This window comes from Podarcis gaigeae, assembly GCF_964106915.1.
Source record: "Podarcis gaigeae genome assembly, chromosome: 12".
NCBI lineage: Eukaryota > Metazoa > Chordata > Lepidosauria > Squamata > Lacertidae > Podarcis > Podarcis gaigeae.
The window spans coordinates 56,592,528-56,602,949 of record NC_139688.1 but is presented as its reverse complement, the minus strand read 5'-3'; the positions used below and the strand labels follow the sequence as shown (position 1 = coordinate 56,602,949).

Sequence of the window (10,422 nt, the reverse complement as noted above, 5' to 3'; positions counted from 1 at the left end):
GCTGCAAACCGAATTTCTTGCAGCAGGTGCCAAAGGCTGCCATGCATGCCTGGTGATCGAGATTCAATAGCTTTATTGAGAAACAGAGTCAGGCTTGGTTTGAGTTTCTTTGCCTTTTGTCTAAGTACCTAAGACAATGGCCCATGTAGTCCAACATCTGGTTTTCACAATGCCCAACCAGTTGCCTGTGGGAAACCCACAGGTTGGACCCCAAAGTCCAAGAGCACACTCCCCTCCTGTGGTTTCCAGCACCGAAGCATACTGTCTGATCGTGGAGGCAGAGGATAGCATCCATGAATTTGTCTAATCCTCTTTTAGCATCATCCAAGTTGGCAGCCATCACAGCCTGTACCTGACAGTGGGATTCAGTTGTGCATGCGGTTTTCTGGATTGTGGCCCCGCCATATTTAAGTTAGTTCCACTGGTTCTACATTATGTATATAACCCAGAGACAAAAGGTCACCCGCTGTTCATTTTCACTCATAGTTGCACTCCAGGCTAATTGCCAATAGGCTATCCATGTTTCTTAACACTGGGCAGTTTGAATAAGGTAATTTGCGTTGTCAGGACTGCCGCTAGGTCCCAGCTCACAGAGGACCAACGCCCAGTGGATATTATATACAAAAGTCTTTATTGAAGTTTAGTTTCCATTTCCAAGCTCTGGGCGCGCAGGCCCACGTCTTAACGCTAGACCGGCTAAGTCCCCTCTGACTCACTGCTCCACCCACACCAGTTTAAGATTCTAGCCCGGCTCCACCTCTTGCGCTGCTCTTTCCTGCGTTGGGTCCTTCTGCCCTCTGGGGTTCCCTCCTTCCTGGACTCCTCTGACGCGGAGCCTCCTGAGTCTTGCCCCTCCCTCCGGCGGGCTTTAGGACCTGGCTCCCTTCCCGGGCTCCCCGCTGTGCCGCGCTCCTGTACATTTGAACTTGGCGCGCGCGCCCAGCCGGTGACTTTCCTTCTGACCGTTTCCCCGCTTCCTGATGTGGGTGTTGCCAAACCTGACTCCTCTCCTCCCTCTGGTGGTGAGGACACTGGTCCCGACTCCTGGGACTCCCCCTCCCCACTGCGCTCTGGTGGAGACGCTGGTCCTGATCTCCAGCTGCTGCTCAGGGACTCCCCGCTGGCCCCTCCCTCTTGAGGTTTCTCCCTTGGAATCTCCCTTGCTCTGGCCACCGGCGCTCCCTTCTGTGAGTCCTCCGATTCGCTAGAGAGGCTTGTGGAATAACTCTGGCCACTGTCACTGCCTGCGCCCCCCTCGTACTCCTCCTCCTCACTCTCCATTTGCTCCCCCTCCTGTGTCTCTCCTTCTGAACCCCTGACATGCGTATTCATTAATGGGAGGTTTTGGAGTGCAAAGGTAAACAAAATAGCTGGCTGTGCATGCTGGTACGTTAGGATCTCATGGAGCTGGGCCAATGTGATTAGTGTCGTAAGTCTTTAGTTAACGCAATCTTTTTACAGGGAGAATTTTTTAAATCTCTTGCACCTTAATTTTAAACACATTCATCTGTAAGAGGTACATACTTTACCATGTGTTTTTATTTTATTTTTTCTAGTAGTAAGGAAATACTGATTTCCTTTTGCTTTGTCAGATTCTGCTACCTTTTATATAGGTTGCCCAAAATGCTGATTGGCTCACAGCTGGCCGTGCACAACTTTGATTGGCCGTTGGCTGTGATCTTGCCTCCTTCCCCTGTCCTAGATTAGTTTGCATTTTATGGATGGATTGGGATGTTTTTTACACCCACAAAGGTAACACATGAACATTCATGTCTTTATCCATTTGTTTCTCATCCTGTGGCTGTTTCTTAAAGCAAAATCCATTTGTAAAAGTGCTCTGGGCAGGTTCTGCAGCTGAAAGCCAGTCACCTGCAAGCTGCCTCTGCTGCAAAACCCACCGTCCTCCTGGAGATGGAGTAAATTTTTGACTGCACTTGTTGAGTGTAGCAGCATCTGTTTCTTAAGTGTTTCAGTGTACACTATTTTAAGAACTACCATAGCTCTGATACTTCTTCTTAATAAACCAAATGGGTTGCCTGAAACTTCTGCAATGATTTGCAACACTGATAGTTTTCTGCTGTTTCATTTCTGTGAAAATAAAATCTCTTCTTTTCTTTTCTTTAAAAAATTAAAGGGCGGCGGGGGGGGGGGGATGTAAAATAATTGCCAGCATAGAATTTGCACCTTTTCTTTCTAATGTAAGTGACCATAAATGACATTCCGCTGTATGAGTCAATAAATGTGTTAATAGTCAAATACATTTGACTACTGTATTTTTATTTAAGTTTTGAAATATCACTCTACAAAAAAGCTTAATTCTTTAAAGCTTGTCTTCCCCAGCAGTGCAGCATTGGATTCAGAGGCACCCTAAGCACCATCCTTGGAGGGATGCGGGTGGCGCTGTGGTCTAAACCACTGAGCCTCTTGGGCTTGGTGATCGGAAGGTTGGCGGTTCGAATCCCCACAATGGAGTGAGCTCCCATTGCTCTGTCCCAGCTCCTGCCAACTTAGCAGTGATACCCCCTTGTTTAGAAATGCCTGGTTGCTTTAGTGTGGATTTTGGAATTTTCCTTATGAGCCAACACTCATTTTGTAGGAGTGCTCAAGGCACACACATTCTGCCTTCCTGCAAAAGGCAAAGGGAGCTGATGTTGGCCCATAAATGTGAGCCTGAGCCTGAAAATGGGAAGCAATGAAGAGGAACAGGGTTGGGACAGCAGCAACATAATGGTATCATGCCATGCACCGAGTATCCCTATACAGTGGTACCTCGGGTTAAGTACTTAATTCGTTCCGGAGGTCCGTTCTTAACCTGAAACTGTTCTTAACCTAAAGCACCACTTTAGCTAATGGGGCCTCCCGCTGCTCAGTGGCGTAGCATGGGGGGTGCAGGGGGGGCCGGCTGCACCGGGCATAACATCTGGGGGTTACGGTTAGGGTTAGGGGGCGCAAATCCACGGGTTAGGGGGCGCAAATTACTTACCTTGCCCCGGGTGCTGACAACCCACTCTACGCCACTGCCGCTGCTGCCGCGCCCCCGGAGCATGATTTCTGTTCTCATCCTGAAGCAAAGTTCTTAAACTGAGGCACTATTTCTGGGTTAGCGGAGTCTGTAACCTGAAGCGTCTGTAACCTGAGGTACCACTGTATGTTACTGAGGAATGAGGAGTTGTCCAATGACTGGTTTTTTGGTAGCAACCTTGTGTCTGCTATAAGCAACTTGTTCTGCCCTTGAGAGACAGAGGTTTTTTTAAAAGAATCAAATACCATTTTTGCTTAATTTTATATTACTGAACTAAGTTTTGGGGTAAAAAGTGCCAGATGTATTTCCCACCAACGCAGCCATATATAAACTCTCAGAAGTAATAGCTTCCTAAAATGTGTAATCATCAATAGGTGTAAAAGCTGTTAGTGGCGTATTATGCAATTATTTTGCAATATTAACCACAGAAAGAACTACAAGCACAATGTTCAGTCACGTGTTTGTATTATACAGACAATGTTTGGTGATGATGAAATTCTTGTAGTTAAGCCTCGCCATCCAAGGTGTCTGTATAGAACATCACTCTGCTAGGATGTGATGTAGCACCCATCAGAGAATGCAATTTCCTCCTTGAAGCCAAAGGCAAGATTTCCACTGCTATCAGTGTGGAACAGTTGCACGTTGCAATATTGACTAGTAATACAATGCTAATCAGAAAAAGTCAAGTCTAACTCATTTATTAGTTATGGCATATATTGCAAATAAAAAAATCACATTGACCATTCTACTAGACATAGACATATTTGTGTTTTAGGTCCTCTAGATCGATATCTCCAAAGACAAAATTAATGCTCTGCACAGCATGTTCTGCATTAGACGATCCGTGAACAGCGTTGCGCAAAATATCTTTTGCAAATTTAGCCCGTAGCGAGGTGGGATGAGTTTCTTTTGCTTGTTCTGGATCTGTTGGTCCCATTAATTGCCGCCATTCCTCCACAGCATTTTCTTTGGTGAGAATCATCACCATTGAGGGGCCACTGGAAAAACCAAGGCATTCAATGATTTATGTTACACTAACAATCTGATTCTGTAGCTGCTGGTGTTGACATAACTAGCAGGACATTCTGCACAAGATGAGCAAGCAAGTATCAGAATGCTGCCAATGGTAATATATCAGAGGTATAAAGGTAAAGGTAAAGGTACCCCTGCCCGTACGGGCCAGTCTTGACAGACTCTGGGGTTGTGCGCCCATCTCACTTAAGAGGCCAGGGGCCAGCGCTGTCCGGAGACACTTCCGGGTCACGTGGCCAGAGTGACATCGCTGCTCTGGCGAGCCAGAGCCGCACACGGAAACGCCGTTTACCTTCCTGCTGGTAAGCGGTCCCTATTTATCTACTTGCACCCGGAGGTGCTTTCGAACTGCTAGGTTGGCAGGCGCTGGGACCGAGCAGCGGGAGCGCACCCCGCCGCAGGGATTCGAACCGCCGACCTTTCGATCGGCAAGTCCTAGGCGCTGAGGCTTTAACCCACAGCGCCACCTGCGTCCCTTTTCATATCAGAGGTATATGTTTATCCTAAAGCAGCACAGTCCATGGTATCCAAATTACTCATGGGATATAGGTGGGGCAGTTTTCACTCATTTTTGCAGTTATGTACCAGTGATCTACCCATTTCCCATTTGTCTAAAAGCTTTACATGAGATTATTACACTACTACTGATGCTGATGGTAGATTAACAACCTTCTCTGATCTAACAAAAATAAAACAGGCCATTTTGCAACATGGTTGCACCACAAACATCAGGATGTTGCACGGTGCACATTATGAGCACTCTTTTTCTCCATGCAGCAGCTGAAAGGCTCTAGATGAAAAACCTTCTTAAGAACAGGGCGTTTCAATTTCACCAAATTACTATTTGCATGTGTGAAAAATTGCTTTGCAAACTGGATGAAGTTTCATCAGTCATGTTATGTACTTCTGCCACTTTAGTTTTAATCCTGCAAGGAACTTTCTTTTTAATCCTACAAGGAACTGATAGTACAGGGTTCTTAATGAATTTTTAACAGATTATTTTTTATCCTAAGACAAGGGTGGGGAACCTTTGGCCCTCCAGATACTGCTGAACTATAACTCCCAAAGGAGTTTTGCTGAGTCTTTTTGCCAGTTCAGGCTCAGAGGAAATCAGACTTTGTACAGCATCCTGTAAATATCTTTGAATAACTTTCAAACCGGTTTAAATAATAATTCAGCACTATTTCTGCATATAAAATTAACTTTACAAAATCTGGATGGGTGGATTTTAACTTGGATAAGACTACAAAGGAAAACTTGACAAGGTGCTATTTGATACCAGGAAGGGAGTTCCTCATTAAACTTGGGGATCTGAATCATAGAAAATCCAGAAGATATGCATGTATTTCACCATGAAATACAAGAAGTATTCCTTGCAGGAAGTTAAGGATTTAAAACACACACTAAAACAACAATGCAGGGTTGAGTGTTAAATACAGTATATGACATTGACATCTATGGATCTGTAATATTTGTTCATCCATGTTTGATATATTTTTTAAACGTTGACTGGAGCATAAAATTAGTGTTATGATGACTGGATGGTTTTTTGGATACTAAATGCAGTGATTCCCAAACCATTTTATATAGGAATTCAAAACAAGTCATTTTCCTTTGGCCAGCAAGTCTTAGCAGCAAGCTCCTTCCTTTCTATTCCTTATGCTGCTTTGTTTGCCATATTCATTGCCGCCACCTTAGCAAACCCAGCCATGAAGTTCCAGAACACCATTTTGGAGCTGCTGAGGTCCCACCCTCCATCCCTGAATGGTCCAGAAAGAGTCTCCTCCCTAGGTGCAAAAAATACCTAAAACATCCATGACAGTACCAGAAGCTGTCTGCCTGCTTGCTGACTTCCAAGTTAGGCCTGCTATACTTCCTGTGGATTTAATTAAAAGAAAAAACAGGCACTTACGCAGACATATAACTTATAAGCTGATCATAAAAGGGTTTTCCTTCTTGGTTTTTATAAAACTGCGCTGCCAACTCGGAAGAGATGTTTGTTTCTTTCATTTCAGATATGATGAATCCAGCCTGTTTTACTTCTTGTAGAATTTCATCTAAAAAGGAAAAAAAGTGTGTTTAGAACTGAGAACTTTAAAAGTGCTTAAACTTTTAAAGACTAGTAAATTATATTCTTACCTTTGTTTATTATTTTAATGATACTAGCTTGGAAACCAACTTTTTTTCTCCCCCTTTTTATTTGTTAAATTTTATTTTTTTAAATGTGTATTCTGCCTTTAATCTGTAGATCTCAGGGCAGTAAAGGTAAAGGTAAAGGTACCCCTGCCCGTACGGGCCAGTCTTGACAGACTCTGGGGTTGTGCGCCCATCTCACTTAAGAGGCCAGGGGCCAGCGCTGTCCGGAGACACTTCCGGGTCACGTGGCCAGCGTGACATCGCTGCTCTGGCGAGCCAGAGCCGCACACGGAAACGCCGTTTACCTTCCCGCTGGTAAGCGGTCCCTATTTATCTACTTGCACCCGGAGGTGCTTTCGAACTGCTAGGTTGGCAGGCGCTGGGACCAAGCAGCGGGAGCGCACCCCGCCGCAGGGATTCGAACCGCCGACCTTTCGATCGGCAAGTCCTAAGCGCTGAGGCTTTAACCCACAGCGCCACCTGCGTCCCTGGGCAGTTCACAACAAAAAAAATACAAGATAAAAACACAAAATGCATAATAAAAACAAGTAGAAAAAACCACAAACCAATAAACTCCTCTCTCTGCACCCCCTGCCACAAACACATTTAAAAGGGCATAGAATATTTATCAGCCAAAGGCCTGGTTGAAAAGGAAGGTTTCTGCCGGGCGCTGAAAGGTGTAAAATGAAGGTGCCAGGTGAGCCTCTTTAGAGAGAGCATTCTACAAGGGGGGAGCCACTGCAGAGAAGGCCCTTTCTTTCTCCCTCCAGACTTCTCAAAGAGGAGGCGCACAAAGAAGGGCCTTAGATTATGATGACAGGGTTTGGTCAGTTCATGTGGAGAGAGGCGGTCCTTAAGGTACTGTGGTCCTGAGCCATTTAAGGCTTTATAGTCAAAACCAGCACTTTGAGTTGGGCCAAGAAGGTAATCGGCAGCTAGTTGAACCAGGATCGGTGTAATATGCCCAAACCGTCTTGCCCCATTGAGCAACCTGGCCACCACATTTTGCACCAACTGAAGTTTCCAGACAGTCTTCAGAGGCAGCCCTACATAAAATGTGTTGCTGTAATAATCTACCCTAGAGGTTAGCGGAGCATTGACAATGGAAGTTAGGCTATCCTTCTCCAGATACTTCTTCTTAGGCGATCACTCGTAGCCGAGTAAGATTGTCTTCCATAAACACGGTTTTAAAAGTCAGCCCGTAAGGGATTGTGGAGGGCAATTCTGGATCCACACGTCCTTCCACAGTGGGGACATAGGTTTCTGGGTGGGAGTTGATCACGGTGTGGATTTGCCAAGCATGCCTTCCTCCCTTTTGTCCTGAGTTTGAGTGTCTTCAAAGTCCATGAAACCTTTGGCCAAGGCTGTTCTCCAACTGGAGAGCTCACAGGCCAGTGTTTCCCAGTTTATACTACATATTTTTAGTTTGGCCTTGAGAGAGTCTTTGAACCTCTTTTGTTGACCACCAGCATTATGCTTACCATTTTTAAGTTCAGAATAGAGTCGTTGCTTTGGAAGACGATAATTAGGCATCCGAACAACATGATCAGTCCATGTCTCATCAACACTGTACACATGATCACAGTGTTTGAAATGACTGGGAGGGACATCAGCATCATGTGTGTGTGGGGGGGAGGGTTGAAGGTACTATCCTGCTCCTTCCTGAAATGCCTAAGGCATAGGTAGGCAAACTAAGGCCCGGGGAGCCAGATCCGGCCCAATTGTCTGCTAAATCCGGCCCGCGGATTTGTACATGAGTAGAATGTGTGCTTTTATTTAAAATGCATCTCTGGGTTATTTGTGGGGCACAGGAATTCCTTCATTCCCCCCAAAAACAATATAGTCTGCCCCCGCCCCCCAGATCTGAGGGACAGTGGAAAAGTGCTGAAAAAGTCTGCTGACCTCTGGCCTAAGGAATATCTAAGAGTGGGTGTGTGTACTATTCTCCGGCTGTTTACCTTTGTGCTCCTCAAAAGCAGTGGGTTTAATGACAGCAAAAGTGTTTTGCACAGGAAAGAAGAATTCCAGTTCCTTTGCAGCTTGTTCAGAGGTTGTGCTTCCATGCAGCTGATTGATGGGTGCGTTGTCAATCGCGAACTCAGCACGTAAACTAGAGACCACGAAATTGGGAAATTAGATATAGGACACAGAACCTTTATGTTTCCAAGTTAAAAAAGGTAAAGGACCCCTGACAGTTAAGTCCAGTCACAAACGACTCTGGGGTTGCAGCGCTCATCTCACTTTACCGGCCGAGGGAGCCGATGTTTGTCCGCAGACAGTTTTTCTGTGTCACGTGGCCAGCATGACTAAGCTGCTTCTGGCGAAACCAGAGAAGTGCACGGAAATGCTGTTTACCTTCCCACCAGATCTACTTACCTATTTATCTACTTGCACTTTGACATGCTTTTGAACTGCTAGGTTGGCAGGAGCAGGGACCGAGCAACGGGAGCTCACCCCGTCATGGGGATTTGAACCGCCGACCTTCTGATCGGCAAGCCCAAGAGGCTCAGTGGTTTAGAACACAGCACCACCCGCGTCCCATTTCCAAGTTATCCCCCTAAAAAAGGATGTATTTGGGGTTCAGCCTGGGGAAACAGTCCCCCCTCCCCCACGTTACTGACAGGTTAGGGCACAGGAATCTGCAAATCTGCATTATTCAGAGATGCAACTTTTTCACCTTTGTCAAATCAGGGCATTGACAAAACAATGCAATCATTTTTATAATATGCTAACCACTAAAATATGGGTTCTATGGCATGGGGGGGGGGGTGGAATGTAGCAGAAGAAAGCATGCAGCACTGTCCAGAGGATGGCACTATTGTCAAACAAATTACAACATGCCTTTAACTTTACTGTACTTATGCCCTAGGCTACTAGCACAGCAGTCTCTATCAGAATGCAATGTATTTGTATGTGTGTGTGTTTTGTTTTTTTAAATACCTTGTTGGGCATTGTTCCTTTGCTTCCTCTACTATCTTTGGGCCCAGTAAAGCTCTCCATTTCTGTATCGCATTTTCTCGTACCAAAGCAAGTGCCAGAGTTGGTCCGCTGTCCGGTGCAAATACAGCAGAAGGTTTTTAAAAAGACCTGTTACAAACTCATGATTAGCTCTCTTTTTTGCATTTATAAAACCATTAACAAATTCCATGTGAATCACTCGTACCAAAGTGATTCTAAGTGCTCTGCTATTAACTGAAATAGCTCAGTCAGGGTTGCCAATAAAGTAAGGAATTTATTAAACAAACTAGACAGAAAAAAGGGGGAAATACTTGGTTAAATGCAGTATCCCCACTAGTTTGAGAAATATGTTATGCACAATATTCATAGCATTTTAAATAAATTTATTCATAAAAAAGTGGGTATGCAGGAGCCTAGGTTATTTTTTTGTGTTTTCTGTTGGTCTGTTTTACTTATGGGACCCGTACACTTAACTTTATCTTAATATAGGACCAAATAGATAGCATTCCCTCCTTGTCTGAAAGTAATCTCAACTTTGCCCGACTTTCTCCCCAAAACTGATCATCTAATTGTACACTTTACCAGAAAACCTGGAACTCTAGTGGTGGTGCCAATCCCATAAATTAAATCACAGATGCCCCATGAAGTTGAACAGGAGACAATAATATGATTCACTGCTCAGTTTGGGATCCCATGAGGGCAGCTTGAACCAGAGGCTCTGTATGTAATACATTCTGTACCTGCGATTTTGTACTCATTTTATACATCCCTGATTAATATTTGATTCTCACCCTTCCACCAAGTTTCAGAGTTGCGGTGTGTAAAATAAATTTATCTCCCTGCGTTTAAAGCTCTTGCTTCGCAAGTGGCGCACCTGGTCATTTGTTCCAGGAGAGCTGGGAAATAATCTTGACCTTCATGCTCTTTGTAAAACTCACGAGCTTCCTCTTCTGTTAAGACGATTTCTCTTTGCATTGCTATCTGAAAGCCATTCTCCTCAATCCGTTTCAGAATAGAATCTGCATGCAAAAGATGATTAACAGTTAACATATGTAGGCACCCCACCCCACGGTACTCTGTGGATACAGCAAGACTGGGGAGGCGGCTGCTTTCAAAAAGTGGGGGCGTTCTCACCCACCCAGCCAGGCCACTGCCATCACATCCATTGGAAATGGCTGCCTCTTAAGTTTTTTGTTAGGCCACGCCCCTCGTGGCAGCCATATTGTGCTATGCAACTTTTAACATCAAAACCCATTGTGTTTGGATGTGTGCTG

The 10,422-nt window shown here is 45.0% G+C and overlaps 1 protein-coding gene across 6 annotated transcripts in view; it reads right to left on the bottom strand.

The window, feature by feature from the left end:
- Positions 1 to 3,704: 3,704 nt before the first annotated feature.
- NME8 (NME/NM23 family member 8) overlaps positions 3,705 to 10,422 on the bottom strand; it is a 29,840-nt gene continuing 23,122 nt past the window's right edge. For all 6 annotated transcript variants that reach the window (XM_083706343.1, XM_083706347.1, XM_083706348.1 and 3 more), the window contains 5 exons: positions 10,023 to 10,167; positions 9,131 to 9,238; positions 8,149 to 8,300; positions 5,967 to 6,111; positions 3,705 to 4,020 (listed from right to left, as the gene is read on the bottom strand). In XM_083706343.1, the coding sequence (XP_083562469.1) occupies positions 3,771 to 4,020; positions 5,967 to 6,111; positions 8,149 to 8,300; positions 9,131 to 9,238; positions 10,023 to 10,167 (800 nt within the window). In that variant the 3' untranslated portion in view covers positions 3,705 to 3,770. The remainder of the gene's footprint in view (positions 4,021 to 5,966; positions 6,112 to 8,148; positions 8,301 to 9,130; positions 9,239 to 10,022; positions 10,168 to 10,422) is intronic.